This window comes from Agelaius phoeniceus, chromosome 6 (genome assembly GCF_051311805.1).
Source record: "Agelaius phoeniceus isolate bAgePho1 chromosome 6, bAgePho1.hap1, whole genome shotgun sequence".
Classification (NCBI taxonomy): Eukaryota; Metazoa; Chordata; class Aves; order Passeriformes; family Icteridae; genus Agelaius; species Agelaius phoeniceus.
Genome location: NC_135270.1, coordinates 47,925,563 through 47,941,562, shown reverse-complemented (window position 1 = coordinate 47,941,562; position 16,000 = coordinate 47,925,563). Strand labels below are relative to the sequence as shown.

The 16,000-nt window shown below is 41.5% G+C and overlaps 1 protein-coding gene across 1 annotated transcript in view; it reads left to right on the top strand.

Annotated features, from left to right (window-relative positions):
- The window catches only part of FBLN5 (fibulin 5), a 46,796-nt gene extending 31,046 nt beyond the window's left edge, over window positions 1–15,750 (top strand). Inside the window, exons 5-11 of the mRNA XM_054635545.2 lie at window positions 1,760–1,882; window positions 4,649–4,765; window positions 5,698–5,817; window positions 8,584–8,706; window positions 9,224–9,350; window positions 12,217–12,412; window positions 14,245–15,750. Of these exons, the coding sequence (XP_054491520.2) occupies window positions 1,760–1,882; window positions 4,649–4,765; window positions 5,698–5,817; window positions 8,584–8,706; window positions 9,224–9,350; window positions 12,217–12,412; window positions 14,245–14,406 (968 nt within the window). The 3' untranslated portion in view covers window positions 14,407–15,750. The remainder of the gene's footprint in view (window positions 1–1,759; window positions 1,883–4,648; window positions 4,766–5,697; window positions 5,818–8,583; window positions 8,707–9,223; window positions 9,351–12,216; window positions 12,413–14,244) is intronic.
- Window positions 15,751–16,000: the final 250 nt, after the last annotated feature.

The following is a 16,000-nucleotide window of genomic DNA, read 5'->3' as shown; positions in this document are numbered from 1 at the left end:
ACTGGCTGTGCTTGCTGCCTTGGGGCAGGTGCAGAGATGGAATTCCTGCCCTCTGCTGCCTGCTCCAGCCCAGGGCATTGGTGAGACACTTTCAGTCATGACCTAACGAAGTCTGGGTTAATAAGAATCAGGGGAGGATCAAGGGAGTAGCATTGCTAGGATGACACAGTGCTTCAGCAAAGCACAATATGCTGGAATGAAAAATAGTTTAGGTATCAATAAATAAAACATAAAAATTTAGGTTGGCTGGGGAAATGACACAATTTATCTTTTGGCATTTCTATTTCTGACATCTAGAGGCAAACCTGATGCCTGAAACATCAGGAAAGATATTGAGCAAGGCGTGATTCAAAATGAATTTCTGACTCTGAAAGGCATTTTTAATCAGTTAGGTTCCAGGGTCCTGGCTTATATAAATGTAAGAATGCTATTCACCTCCCTTGCAAAAAAAAAAGGGGGAAAAAATAAAGCCCACAACAAAAACACCCTAAGGGATTGCAATAAAAACCCAAATACATTCAACCCAGTAAAGATGGCGAGGTGGCGGGGTGGAAATTAAAAGAAAATAGTACTATTGTCAGGAAATTGATTCCAGGGAAGTATACATTTTTTTGGTCAGGTAAAGGTTGATTTTTGGTTGAACTTTGTGTCTGAAAAATTACAGTGAGATGGTCTGCATTGGTGGGGGTAGGAAGTATTTTTTTTTTAATGTCTCTGAGTTGTGTTTGTACATCTCTCAAACTCCCCTTCATCTCTTACTTTTCAATGGGGATGCACTGTGGCATCTCAGCACATCGTTCCCGATGTCCAGAGATGCCAAGAGAACCCTTGAGGGTCTCGAAAATCTTGGAATGTTGCCAAGAGTGTTTGGTGGCTTGATTTTGATCCATCTACAGAAGTAACAAGAGTTTGAAGACAAGAGAATCACTTTAGAGTAAAAGGTGTAAAAGAGACACATTTAGACGGTGAGATATAGACTTTAAGGTTTTTGGTACAGGAAAGTTATGGAGACAAGATAGAAAGATCAGGGCGTGTCTTGTCCTTCTTCTTTCTTCTTCTTGTCCTCCATCTCCTGTGATGATGTTAGCACTTGGAGATTGGTTTATAGTGAAAGTGCACTTGCTAACATGAGTGAAAAGCATTGAGAAATAAAAGTAAATATTGTATACGTAGATTTTAGTATAAAAAGACATGACTGCCCCGTGAGTAGTCAGAGAGTGCCTGTGACTGCTTGCAGATCAGACCTCTGTTAGGCAGACAAAAAAATTTTGTAGATAAGAAATAATAAACAACCTGAAGATCGAAAAGCTGAAGAGTCCAGACTCGTCCTTTGCATCGCGTGCCACCCAAGAACCACTCTACCCGTGTCGGGGCAGAGACAGACAGCCGGACCCGACAATGCACAACCCTTTCAGCAGCCTCTCCCTAGGACTGAGCACTGCTCTACAGCATGGAAATCCCAGCTCAGTGACAGCAAATGTGGAAATCTCAAACAAAAAGTTTGAGATAATGAGAGACTTTCCTTGAGGAGAAAACCAGAAACACTGGGTCACCTGCAAAACTGAAAAATTTCATGTGCATTCTCATAATAAATGCCCTCAGACATTTATTTGCGTGATTTTCCTTCAGGTTATGGTCATTCTCTCTACTCCTCCAAACTCTGATTCCTTGCACAGAGGCAATGTACACACTGTACAATAGAAACAATCCTTTGTTGTTGCTATTTCTAACATTTTCCTTCTGTATTTCTGTGTTGCAGATGTGGATGAATGCGCTTCAGATTCTCACCAGTGTAACCCCACCCAGATCTGCATAAATACTGAAGGGGGCTATACCTGTTCCTGCACTGAAGGCTACTGGCTGTTAGAAGGCCAGTGTTTAGGTAAAATCCTCAATTGCTACAGTATCTGAGTATCTGTGTATGTGTACCTGTTACTCCCTGAATTAAAGTCACTAAGCACTCTTGCCAAGGACACAGTTAAACCTTCAGCTATGTGGAAACTCTTTTGTCTCTGAAAGTGCCAATGAGGTGTTTGGCAGAGAGACTCCCCCACGGAACAAAACTGTAGCTGGAAATGCCATATGACTAGCATCATAATAGTGTCATAACTGGGCTTTTCATATCCCCAGTCTGAAGGATTCCCTTTCATGTAAGATCAATTGCAAGCATGTGTGCATAAAGATTTTTGCCCAAACAGACTTGTGCTTTTGTTATTGTGACAGTGTGGACCTGAAGGGATCCATATTTGATACCAAGAAATGGGAATGACAGTAACTCCCAAGTCAACCAATTCTTTTGTTTGGGAGTGAGAAAAAAATTACCTCTGAACTGGGTGCCATTTCACAATCTTCCATGCAGTTTTATTCCAATTTTATTATTTTCCTTGCAGCAATGTCCTGTTCATCCTTTTAGTTCAGTCCTGGTGAAAAAACATCGCTCAACAAACAGCACAGGAAAACAAACCTTCCATCCCTCCTCTCCTTCAGCCCTTTCCCCTCACTTGACATACACACAGGATGACATTAATTTTAGGTCCACAGGTAGGACCTAGGAGTCATCATACAACTTTTTTTTAAGAAAATTTATCCATTATTATTTTTTTCCCTACCATGCAGGCTGTTGGGTGCCAGCTCTGCAGAGCTGGGGCATCCTGTCACATCTCCACTGGAAGGAGAAGGGCTTTCCCTGCCCATTTGTCCCTGGAGCATCTCAGTTATTTTCCAGCTTTCTCCTCCCAAGTACCAATTCCATGAATTCCTGGCTGCTTTCCTTACCGCTCCTGTGTAATTCACCTGGCAGGCACCAGGCTTGAGCTCTGTCCAAGCTGGGGACTGTGCAGCCACAGCCTCTTCAGGGAGTCACTGTCTTGCAGTTTCCCTGGGATAAGAAGTCTCCAAGGCCCCTGCTCCTTAATCTGTGATAAATCAAATTCTCAAAGCTTGTGCTGGGGAATGTACAGGCATATGTGATAGCATGGGGATGAGGGAGGGAAGAAAGGCAGATTCTGCTCTGCATCACCTGTTCTGTTACCCATTTACTTCTCCCAGTTACAGGCCCAATGAAATGGTTGGGTGCAGCATTCAGGATTTGAGCACAGATCTAAAATACTCTTCTGCTTGATGGTTATAGCAGAGAATTGAAATGGCTGCATTGATTAATTGATTTGAGTACCTGCTTATGCTATCTAAAATAGGGAATAACATCCCAGTATTGCCCTAATTGAGTAATCATGGGGTGGATTATTGCAAGGCAATGTGAAAAAGGAAAAGCAAATTGTGTTTAGAATTGCTATATTTTCCCCTAAATTTCAAAGAAGTCTCAGTTTTCCATACTTTATACTGGCTTTCGAGAAGTGATCTTTGCTGCTGTAAAGCAGTAAAGCAATACTTACTGTAATCAGAGGGCCAAGTTGGGGTTTAGAGAAAAATTTTTTGGGGGCACTGTTAGCAGTGCAGTGGAATTCAGTGAAATTACCAATTACTGTTGGTAAATCACCATTACAAAAACCTACACTTCTATCTGTTGCAATTATCCTGTAAAGTTTACACAGAGAAGCCAGTGCAGCACATCCACATGACCCAGCCACAAGAAGCAGCCCTGTAGAAGTCCTTATCCTCAAAATGTAGCACTCTTGAGATAACAGTCCTGAAAAGAAAAAGCATGTACTTAATGTAATGCATTGTGTCAGTGAATGAGGTATTAATTTACTTAAAATCTATGTTATTTTTGCAGGTTTTGGTGAAGCCTGCTGCTGGTGTACTCATCACCACTGATCTGACCTTTACATTATCTTACTGACTGCATATAATATACTGGGTTTTCTATTGCATAAATTTAGCTTCAAAGCTTTAACACAGCCATTTAAAAAAGTCTCCATAAATCAAAAGCTGGTTGATACCAAAGGAAATGTTAAGGCTTTGAAAGGACAGCTATTCCAGGTGTTTCATTTAGTTTTTAGTTCTGAGGCAAAAATCTTCCAGCATTTACCATCTTACATGTCTTAGAGCATTTTCTTGTGCTCATAGCACTCAGTTGCATGCAGTGCCAATGCTGCAATTCAGCCCAAACTGCTATTTTGGCATTAAACTAACTGTTTATACAGTCTGTAATTTGTCAGTTAAAAATTCATATAAAAAGAGAATGTGACTATTTGGAAAAAAATCTTTAAAAAATATCCTCACTCAAAAAAGAAGCCTGTAGTAACAAACACTGCTGTTCCAGTGAGGAGCTTTGGTATATGTGGAGGCAAAGAAGGTTTCTATTTTGATTCTGCCAAAATTTCGCTGCAATGTTGGCTGTGGTTGTGCTGGCAGCCTGTGCCAGCTGTCAGGTATCCTTTGAGGGAGCTGCTTGAAGGAACAAACTGGGCTGCCTGATTTAACCTGAAGGTTACAGCAATGCCAATCAATTCATCAGACACACTGGTAGATGCCAGATGTAGATAACACCACATTACCACATTCTACTGGGGAGAGGAATATTTCAACTCCAACTCCATGTCTGAACGCCTGGAAGTTTGGCTGTGACACCATGACCAGTGTGCTGGGGTATTTCTGTGTTATCAGCGCTGTTGGCTCAGTGTGCTGGCTGCTTTGTATGTCATGAGGAGATGCAGAGCGCTCCAGTTTCCCTCCTTTTCCCCTGCAGACATAGACGAATGTCGCTACGGCTACTGCCAGCAGCTGTGCGCCAACGTGCCCGGCTCCTACTCCTGCACCTGCAACCCCGGCTTCACCCTCAACGACGACGGGAGATCCTGCCAAGGTAGGGCTAGGGTGAACCAGGCCTGAAATCTTTGGTCCCCCCTCAGCCAACCCCTTAAGACTTCCTTGGTTTTTAGAGCACAAGTGACCTTCCCAGCATTGCTTTTGAAAATGTTCACAGGTTGGTCAGACAGATATTTCTGGAGCTTCACAGTACCTCAAAGGGGTGCAGGTGCAACAGGACTGCTGTGTCAGAAGAAATGTGCACAGAGGCCCAAACCTCAATTCACTCAATTCAGTGGAATTACCAAGTGTTCAGGCACTGAATTTGCTATTAAAATGTGAGGTTGTGTGACCCAACTGAGACAAGAAACCTTTGTCAGATCAGTAAATCAGAGTCTCCAAGGTTCCAGACTGGAGTTCTAAGCATTAGATCACCTTTTGCTGTGATGTGCTACCTCAAAATCAACACAACCTCTTCACAGTCGCCCTAGCAAAGCAGAGAGCATCTTCCCACATGCTGCAGGAGGAGGTCTGTGCTCATGATGAAGTTGTTAATGTCCTACAAGGAAAAAAATATTGCTTTTGCCTTAGCCCAAGGTTTCCATAAAGACCCCTCATCATTGCATTATCTTTCTCAGGAAAATCCTGCTGCATTTTTCTCAGATCTGTTATGACAATATTGGTTCAATGGTTTTCAAATTTCAGGATAAGGACCGAAACATTTATAATAAAAAATTCATCCCCATCTTCCATGTTATTTTTTAATTGAAGTAATTCCCAAAATGCTTCACTTCCACACATGTTGTTTCCAACATGCTATTCCCAGGCATCAACCTGGATCCAAATAAACAACACTGAATTGGTTATATTTTTTCAGAACAAATCGTTCTGACTGTACAGCTAATCTCTTTGAAATGTTCTGCAGAAAAAAAAAAAGAAAATGGTGTTTGGGGAGAAGTCACTGATGAATTTGGCATTGTTTTCCCATAGATGTGAATGAATGTACAAGTGAAAACCCTTGCACTCAGACCTGTGTCAACACCTATGGCTCTTTTCTCTGCCGCTGTGAGCCTGGCTATGAACTGGAAGCTGATGGAGTTAACTGCAGTGGTAACTCTCTTATTTACTCTTTTACTCTTTTGGTTTCTTTAATTCTATTACGTGTACTTTTTCAAAGGCATTTTTTTTACAAACTTTTTAAAAAGTTTTTTGCCTTGGTCCATGGTAGCATTGGGATAGCTGCAACTCATATGATCTTCTTTCCAGCTAAAGTACTCAGCAAATACCCAGGAAAACTCCATGGAGGAGGGCCACAAATGGTTTTAAAGAAATAAGCTAAATATTCAAAAGCTCCAAGGTAACAGCAAAACAGAAGAAAGCACTCTGTAATGCTGAACAGCAAGCTTTATTAGAGCAAGTAGAGATAGCCTGAGGACATTCCTCCATGATTAAAGAAATAGTTTATAGAAAGCACTTTTCCATTTGTCTGTTGAATGCATGTACTTCCCTTGCTCTTAAGGACTGCTCACTTCTGCCTGAAACTTTCCCCCGTTTCCCCTGTATGGCTCTGGCTTCACTTTAAAAACAATATATAATTTCTTAGTACAGTTATTGCTGACCTGTTCAGCACACAGCAGAATAAATTGTGCTTATGTCACTGTAATTTCTCCTTTCTGGATTTTGGTTTTATTGTATTATTTTATTTTAATTGAAGGCAAAACTTATTTCTTTGCTTATTGTACCATCAGCCTGATAAAATTAGAAAATTCAGACAATATGTCTTGGAAAAATGCACTGGAAAATACTTGAGTTTTAATTTACAGTAAACAGATGTAATATGCTGTTTCTGAGAGAAAAGACATGTGAGATGCAGTGTATATGATTAGTCTTTCCCAAGATATTTTCCCTGCAAATCTCCTTGTTATAAGGGGAAGAACAAATATTAAATATGTAAAGGGTCTTAAGAATTAAACACCTAACTTAGTGTCCTGCATTCTGATGGATTTTCTTCTTCTCAGTTAGACTCCTGAATGTTTTGTATGTGTTCACCTCCTGAGCTACCTGGGGGTCTGAACCAGATAAGTTCATTGCAATGCCCAATAAGGTGGTGCTTGAGCCTCATCCATGTCTCAGAGCTGAGCCAGCAAAAGGGTCTTTCAACATCCAGATCCAGAGCAGAAAATCTTTTCCTGACAATCTTGTGCAAGAGATGTTTGACAAAGCAGGTCAAGTTTCTCTGGATGAGCTTCTTCCACTCCACAGCAACCACTAGACATCTGAGGCTCACAAAGGGAATGCCTGGTCAGGGGCACACTCTTGAGAGACACCCAGGATTCAGATTTATTTCAATAGGAGTGGGGTTAGTCCATGGCCTAGCAGCCAACTTACCTTGAAGCTGGAAGGCATTCTTGCCCCAAGTCAAGGAGAGAGGCAGAGATTTCAACCTGGCTTTCCCAATATCATCATTATTTTCTAATCACAGAGGTCTTCCAAGTGCATTAGATGTGCTCTGAAATGACAACCACCCTGTTGTCTGCACACAGGCAGCCAGGAGAATGCCAGGAGTATTTAGGAACACTGTGGGCCCAAGAGCAGGAATGCAGAGCTCTTGGGGCTCCAAATCCCTCAGGACGTGACAGCAGCCAAGCACCAGTTACACAAATCCAGTATGCTGGAGGTCTGGGCTAGGATGCCAGAGGGTGGCTGATAGCTCAGCCACTTTATGGAGTCAGCCCTCAGTCTCTGGAGCTTCAGGAAGGTGTTTGTTTCCATGAACTCATTGGGGAAACTCACACAGTAACAGGACTCTGTAGGTGTAGAGTTCCTTTCATCTCCCTTTTGAGAATCTGATTTCAGCCCTAAAGCCACTTGGATATATTTGGACTTCAAATACTTTCCAATCCATTTGCACAAAACACCAGAAGTGAATAAATGGACTGAGCCCAATTTAGAAGAAAGAGAAATTCAGTCTGAAGAGTAAAAGTGATTTGCCTGGGAGAGTCAACATGTCAGAGCTGGGAATAAGAACTTGGGAGTTCCTGGCTGGGGCTCTGGCCTTTGTTTCTTTCTTCCCCTGAACAGGGAAATAAGGAAATGATTAGTGGCAGCCTCCCTCAGCCTCGTGCCTTTGCATGTGTTTTCCCCTCAGTCAGCCATGGCTCCATGTGCAGCTCTGAAGTTCATCTTTCTCACTTGAGCACAGCTCTGCACAACACAATGACTGGTCAATTCACAAGAGCAAGGGGCAAAGAGCACAGTTTCTGCTTTCAATCAGGATTTGACAAACTGCCTGGCTTCCCATGTATCTGTAAGGCTGGGCCTTCCAGTGTGTCTGACCCAGGCTGGGATGTGCTCTTGGAGTCTTGCTGGAATGACTTGGAAGTAACTGACTAGAGGCTAAAAAATATGAAAGAGACAGGGCTGGCTGCAGGAGTTCTGCTGGAACCCATGTGGCTGGAACCCTGGGAACGTAAAGCTTGTTCTCCAAAAGAAGGAAAAAAAAATAAAACAAAACTGCTGCCAAGTCTTTCCTTTTAAATTACAGTTGCAGCTTTGTTGTCAGAGTATCTATCTCTGACGTAAAACAGAAATGAAAACGTGGCCAAGTGGTGACAGGTATTAGAAAAGAAAAATAAATAATTAAAAGCCATACATTGTGTTCAGCAGCAGCTTTGATTTCCTTAGGAAAAAGTGTTTAATGAAGAAGTTGTTGTATAGCATTTTGTCAGCTTGCTGCAGAGCTCTAGGGAGCTGGAGAGTGCCAGCCTCCAGCTGAGGGAATGGGCAGGTAGTGTGGGTGGCCACCTGCCTGCAGGACTGCTCTTTTGACAGTAAAGCCAATGACAGTAAACTTTGGTTTTTGTTTTACCACTGCAGACATGGATGAGTGCAGCTTCTCAGAGTTCCTCTGCCAGCACGAATGTGTGAATGGGCCTGGTTCTTACTACTGTACCTGTCCTTCAGGATATAACTTGCTTGACGACAGTAGAAGCTGCCAAGGTAACATTCCTGCACTGACTGAAACCCATGGGGACCAGAATGTAGATCCTGTGTCTAGAAAGAGGTTTTCAAGAATTGAGATGCCTGGTCTTGGCATTGCACAGTGAAATACTCGTAGGGGCCAATTATGCAGATATTCCTGCTGAGGTGAACTGGTGTGTTGTTTTAAGTAAGACTTTATTGGATAGGAAGCAGCTACACAGGAAAGACCTCAAATGCTCTCCCCTCTGCTGTACATCTCTACTTTTCCCATTCTCTAAGGTCGGAGAGTTTGAGCAGCCAATTCCTTTCCCTTTTTTTTTTCAGCATTCAGCATGTGGGAACGCTCTAATTAGCAGAAGTGGACAGAGTAAAAACTGATCTTAAAAGAGGGGGGCAGTTATAAAAAGTCCACCTCTCACAGTGCAAGTGTTTTATGAATTTTGGGGTAATTCTTTAAGATGGAAACCAGTTTGTAGGAGTGGTATCTTGTACATATTTCCCTGCTTCAGCCATTCTCTCATTCCTTGTGTTTTAGATATCAATGAATGTGAAATCAGAAACTTCACCTGCACTTCCCAGCAAACATGTTTCAATATCCCAGGAGAATATAAATGTTTAGACCCAGTACGATGTGAGGAGCCTTATCTCCAGATTAATGAGAAGTGAGTAACATACCCACAGCCACAAAAGCAAATTCTGTCTGTGAAAGTTGTATCTAAGTTCTATCTAACCAAAGAAGCTGCAATTTTACAGTACAACCATGAAGTCTGTCTAAACAGCTCTACATACATACTGTTGCTAAATTTACCACTGGTAAGCTTTATAAAAATAATAAATTGCAATTGCTTACCAGGTCACCAGGTATGATATGCTATGATTTATTATGATATATCATACTCAGATGTATGTAAAGTTAGACTGGAAAAACAGCTATCAGTTGACAAAACAGCAAGGCTTGTGATGTAGTAAGATACATTTACTTACATATCTGACTTCATATATGCTCAAATGCAGCCTGTTTATTAGTAGGAATATTTCCTGCAAATGGTAACTAGTTTATGCCTGGGAAGTGCTTTAAAATATTAGATGACAGTTAGAGCAGCATACAAATAGTTTCTTATTGCTTACAGGTTAAAAGTTCTGAATAGTTCACAGACTGACCCACCTGGCCCAGAAATTGGGTATGTCTGGATGAGGCTGTTAGTGCTGTCACTGTCTCAACTGGGAAACATTTGAGCAAGCAAACAATAAACCCTACCTTTCTTAAAACATCCTGTTTCTTTTACATTTGTATGTATTTGCTGGGGCTCAAAATATTTCAGTTCCAGACAGATCTCAATATACTGCAGTCCACATTATTTCATCCACAATGTTTGCACTAAACCCAATAATCTGGAATTGCTTGGTAGCTGAATATATTTTATAGAAAGGCAAAAGATTAGTAATTAGCTTCTTTCCTTTAGAATTTATGAGTGTATTTGCATTGTTTTCTGAACTAGGGCAGCTGAAGAGTGGACACATAGTGTCTGTCTAGTTCTAGGTTTTCCTACATTGGTGATAGAGTCTTAGACTGGAATTTGAAATAACTGAATCATCTGCATCTAAATTCCCCAGAGCCCAGCTACAGAGTCCTTGCAGAGCAGCTTGCATCAGAACACAATCTCTGAGCTTTGTGTTTGGTGGCTTTGGCTCATGTCTAGATGGGCCTGCACTTAATTAGTGACATATGTCCAGAAGTGGTCAGATAAAAGCCAAGTGAATTCCTTGCATCTGTGTTTTCTGTGGAAGGAATTGGGTGATCATAATGCCAGGAGCCTCTTGATGGGGGACATGCCAGATGCACTGTCTGAAATTGATGTCAGCAGTGAAGGTTATAGAAAAATAGTCAAAAAGACCCTTGCCCAACAAATTCCCCCAACATGGCTTTTATAAAGGGATATCCTGCTTTACAACTTCCTTAGAGTTCTCTGAAGAAATCAGCAGCATGTGGCTAGGGCACAGGGACTGATGCAGTCTGTTTGCATTTCCAAAGGCTTCTGAAAAGACCCTCACACAGTTATCATGGACATGAAGCAGTCATGTCCATAAGTAACAGAGAAAAGTCCCTGAAACAGAAAAATAAGAAGCTGAAAGATAAAAATTAAACAGTGGATAGTATTAAATTGTCAATTTTCATGCTGAATTTCTGCAGAGGTCTGAGCTGGACCTACTTGGTCCATCATAAGCAACCTGGGGAAAAGAATAAACCATGAGATGGGCAAAGTCTGGAACAATATCTGAAGACAGTAGATAAAAGCGGGTAGAAAAATACTACAGAATAAGCCTCAATGACTGTGCAATAAAAATGGCAGATGAAATTCGGTGTAGATGAATTTAAAGTAAAAAGAAAATCCCAAATTCACAAATTAAATAAGGACCACTGATCTGATCATAATCGATGCAAACTGAGATTTGAGTGGTCTAGTTCCATGATCTGCAGTACTCACTAGAGGTCAGAAAAGCAATCTGAATTACAAATGTTAATAGGTAGAGAATATCCTTGGAGCACAAGTTATTGTGTACCAAATCTTTAAGACTGTGCAGTTCCTTCCCCTCCTGTCAAAAGAAATACAACTGGATAAAGGTTCATAAGAAGCAATTAGGATGATCACAAGTATGAGTAGCTTCCTTGTGAATAACAGCCAAATTAGAGCACTTCAGCCATGAACAGGGTCAAATATGAAGCCCTGAGATGGGTGAGGAGGATGAGCAGGGATTGACTGGCTGCTCTCCTTTCAGGTAGACAGCTGGGAGCACCAGATAAAGTCAGAAAGAGGCCATGCAAAGAGAGATGAAAGGGGCTGTGGGGCTTCTGGCCACAGGGGGCTGTGGATGCCAAACATTCATGTGGGAAGCTGGAAAAGCTGATGGATAAGAAAGGCATTAATAGCTGACGAATAGAAAGAAATTTTTGTTTCAAGGATTCCCTGAGTCACAAACAATTGGAGACTGTTGGTGGAAGTGTCGCATGCTTGGCTTGCTATCTTCTTCTTCGTCCTTAAGGCTCTGCATTTGATGTTAGAGCTTTGGTTTGATCCAGGATGTCAACTATATGTTTCCATGTAGTGTACAAAATATAGTGAAACAAAAATTACTACTGTTTATGTAGTACTACCAGTGAAATTATCTAATAATATTCTGGGGACAGTTCAATAAAAATTACTATCAGAATAAATATGTACAGAGTATTCTAGACTTGCAGGGCTACTTCAAATAAAGTTCACATTTTTGAGTGATCTAAGGAGAATGCCAAGGTATTTTCACCAAGAAGACAAGAAAAAAGAGGCAGGATATAAGCCAGAACAGCAATACAGAAAATGCTAAAAGTGAGAAAATGCATTACAAGTTTCATTGATTCTTTTAGCTGGCCAACGGCATTATGTATTTATTTATTTATGCACATTCATTTATATAAATAATCAAATATTACAGCAATTTGTAACCCCTGCTGACAATTCTATCTCTGACCATCCTCTTTCTGACAACCAGCCGCTGCATGTGTCCAGCTGAAAACCCTGGGTGCCGAGATCAGCCCTTCACCATCCTGTACAGAGTGATGGATATGGTGTCTGGGAGGTCTGTGCCTTCGGATATTTTTCAGATGCAAGCAACAACTCGCTACCCTGGAGCCTACTACATCTTCCAAATCAAATCAGGGAACGAGGGCAGGGAATTCTACATGCGGGTAAGTCCAGTGCTCCCTGGGGGAAACATGGAGCATCTTGTTGTTGGCTGAACGTCCTGATGGCACAACTGAGCTTCTTGTGACTGTCACTTAAACCTTCAGTATGAGGCATTCTTTTTACACACAGATGTGCACAGCAGTGTGCTGATCTGCAGGAACTGCTGGATCTCTCAGGAGAGTAACCTACCCAAAGCAAACATGCCTCTCCTATGAGACAGCAGGTTTAGGAAAGCCCACAGCTGTACCCATGTCTAAGAATAGCTCAGGTTTCCCAAGCTCAAGAGAAACTATTGTGCCAAACTGTTTTTTATTTGATGGACAATCAAAAGTGTAACCCAAAGACTCAATGCTTCTTGTCTGTTTTATTAAGCCTTTTCATTGGAAATTGAAAAATGTGAAAACCAAAAAAGTAAGCAAAAAACTTACCCTACCCCTTTTTGCCAAAAATTTACTTTCTGGGTTCTTCGCTTTCATTTGTTATGATTTTTTTCCACTGAGAACATTCATTTTTTGTAGACACTGTTAGAGAAAATGTAATTACCTGAGGTTTTTTAATTTGTTTTCCTCAGAAGATCTCTGTGTTCCCCAGTCATCTTTGCCACACAACCAACATGCAGAGATTGCAGGGGTGTCTGCAGAGGATGGGGCACATCCACAAGGACAGTGACTCTCAGGAGGTTGATTTTCAGCCCCAGGCAAAACCTGGCTCTGACATTCACATTAAGTCCTGTTCTGTGGCTACTGAAGGTTCCCATCCCTCATGGACAGGGGTAGTGGGATAGATTCCAGGACATATTTCTCACAAGAATCTCAGATTCCCACTGTAAGAAAATGAAAATGTTTCAAAATCCTGAATTGACAAGCAGTTCCGCTACATCTCACAAGAACTTTCCTGTTGCAAAGTCACCACTGATCCCCTCACCTGGGCCAATCCAGCAGGTGCTGAGGCCCCAGCACCCACCTCCATTGCCCGAGCTGCTGTTCCAGTGATTCCCCACGCAGCCATTCCCTGGGCACTGGGAGGGCATGGGAGGGACACTGTGCCCTTGCTGAGGCACCAGGACCCAGCCTGGCACAGACCAGGCAACAGGCCCAGCACCTCCTCATGGCTGTGTCAGCCTTCTCTGATCAAAGGTAACAAACACCCAGTCTTGAGGCAGAACTGGACAGCTAAAGCAGGACCCACTGTGCCTATGTAAGCTCCTGATGGAAAACAAACTGCAGTTGGTTTAAACATAGCAGATCTGATTTTTAAATGCACATAATCCACTGTTCTGGTCAGATATCACCAGGTCTGCTGGTCTGCTTCCATTTAATAAAGGACTTGTTTTCTGAAGTGCCATTGCATATTCAAAGTGTAAGGTTTGTACAATTAACCTACACAATGTACCACAAAATCAGACCCCATTCACACGGGAACACCTGTTCTCCAGGTCCTTTAACACAAGCCCTTCTGGGTGTCTGCTGCTTCACAGTAACTTTACATCAAACTAAAGAGTAGTTCAAACAAACAAACAAACAAAAATGCATAATTACTTGTTTATACCCTAAACCCATGTTTTCAATTTTTTCTTTCTTGAGCAATAGCAAGTGTCTGTGTTCAATAGCTCCTTTAATGTGCAGAGCTCCCAAAGGCTTTACAAACTGTAGAAGGTGACAGTTCACACTGAAAAGAAGCCAAATGCTGAAATGAAACTCTGTCCCATCAGTTGCAGTGGTGTCAAAGAATGAAACAGAAAACGCCTATTTTAGCTCCTTGAAGACTAGTGAGAAAATGGCTTTGAAGAGCTAGTTTTGGCAATCTCACCTGCTTTCTCTTGTTTCCTGCACAGCAAACAGGACCCATCAGTGCCACTCTGGTGATGACCCGGCCTGTGAAGGGGCCGCGCACGATCGAGCTGGACTTGGAAATGATCACTGTAAACACCGTCATCAACTTCAGAGGCAGCTCTGTCATCCGGCTGAGGATATTTGTATCACAGTACTCCTTCTAAACCTCCAGTCTGTGCCCTGGAAACATTAAGCCAGAAGAGACAGTTCCTCCTCTGCACAACTCTCTCCTCAAAAGCCAGTACTATAGAAGCTCCGGACCAAATCACCATTTCCACAGAGCTGGTGACCTATGTGTGTCTAGAGGCCTCTTCATGCACAGTCCCAACCAGGATGCAAACATCTGAAGATCCCATATGATTGTCTGTGTGGTCATGTATTTTAAGGATCCTTCTTCTCACTGTAAACACTTCTAGGGCATGAGTCTATGTGAAAGACTGTGAACCTTTGTAGCTCCAAGGCTGCTTAGCAGAAAGCACCAAAAAAACTGAGGAAAAAGCTGGCTTTTGCAATCTTGCCTTTTTTAAATTTTTTTTTTTCATTATAAATGAAAAGCAGAAAAACAAGCAGAAACAGAAACAAAAAACCCACCTATTGAAACAAGGGACCTCAGGAGTCCCAGTTTGCATTCCCAATTATCTCTGGAATTACCAGTCAGGCACTTTGTTTCAATTCACCCTGCATTTGTCTTAGTTTCACCTGTTTTTTTCACTCTATTTTATAGTTAAAATTAATTGTAAATTCATTCCAAAAAACATGTTGTACTATGTAATCTTTTGCTTTCTGACAAAGTGTCACATGTTTGGGTTCCTTTCTGTATTAAATCTTTCTATATAACAGAGTTCATAGAAATCTATCACTGGATGGTGTGTTTTACAACATTTAGGATTTTATGCTTATTTACACTCAAGATTTTTGACACAGGCCTCCACTGCCAGAATAGTGTCCAGCATAAGTAGAGGCTTTAGAGCAGATAAGGATCAGAATTTTATTTTTCCCTGTTTTCCTGAGTGTGATAGTTACAAACACTGTATAATGGCTACAAGGTAGTAATACTAACTCTGTAGGTATAGCTGCAATTAATCTCCTGTTCAAAGACCACTCAGGTCAGACCTGTCCATATTCCTTCAGAAAATATTAATTGTTTGGTTTTTTTTTTTTCACTTGCAATCTCTCTCCTACACTTCTAACATGGGGGAAATAGCTGAAAAGGACTAGGAGCAGTCTTATTCATGCAGACCAGAGTATACCAGTACCCCAATCTCAACCAGTGGGGTCCCACAGTTTTCATGGGCATTGTCTTCTCAGGTATAACTGCTGTAACAAAAAAAAAAAAGTTTCTTCAAAAGTCTAATCTGAATCTCCATTGTAATCTGTTGCTTTTTAGCCTACTTCCAGTAGAAATTGAGAACAGTTTATCTTCCCCTTTGCAGCAGTCTAACGTGTCTGAAGACTGTTGTCATGTCTCCCCTCAGACTGTTCTTCTCTAGTCTAAACAAACCCAATTCTTTTGGTCTTTCCTCATACATCACATTTTCTGGATCTTTGATCATTCTTGTTGCTCTCATCTGGATTCTCTCCAGTTGGTTCACATCTTTTTTGAAGCACAGTGCCCAAAACTGTGAAAAGTATTCCAGCTGAGGCCTCTCAGTGCTAAGCTAAATCTATACATATGTTTAATAGTTTGAAAAAAAATTAAAAATTGTATAGTTGGAAGGTATAAGGCGTGTTGAAGCCACCGGCACTTTGGTCTTTTAT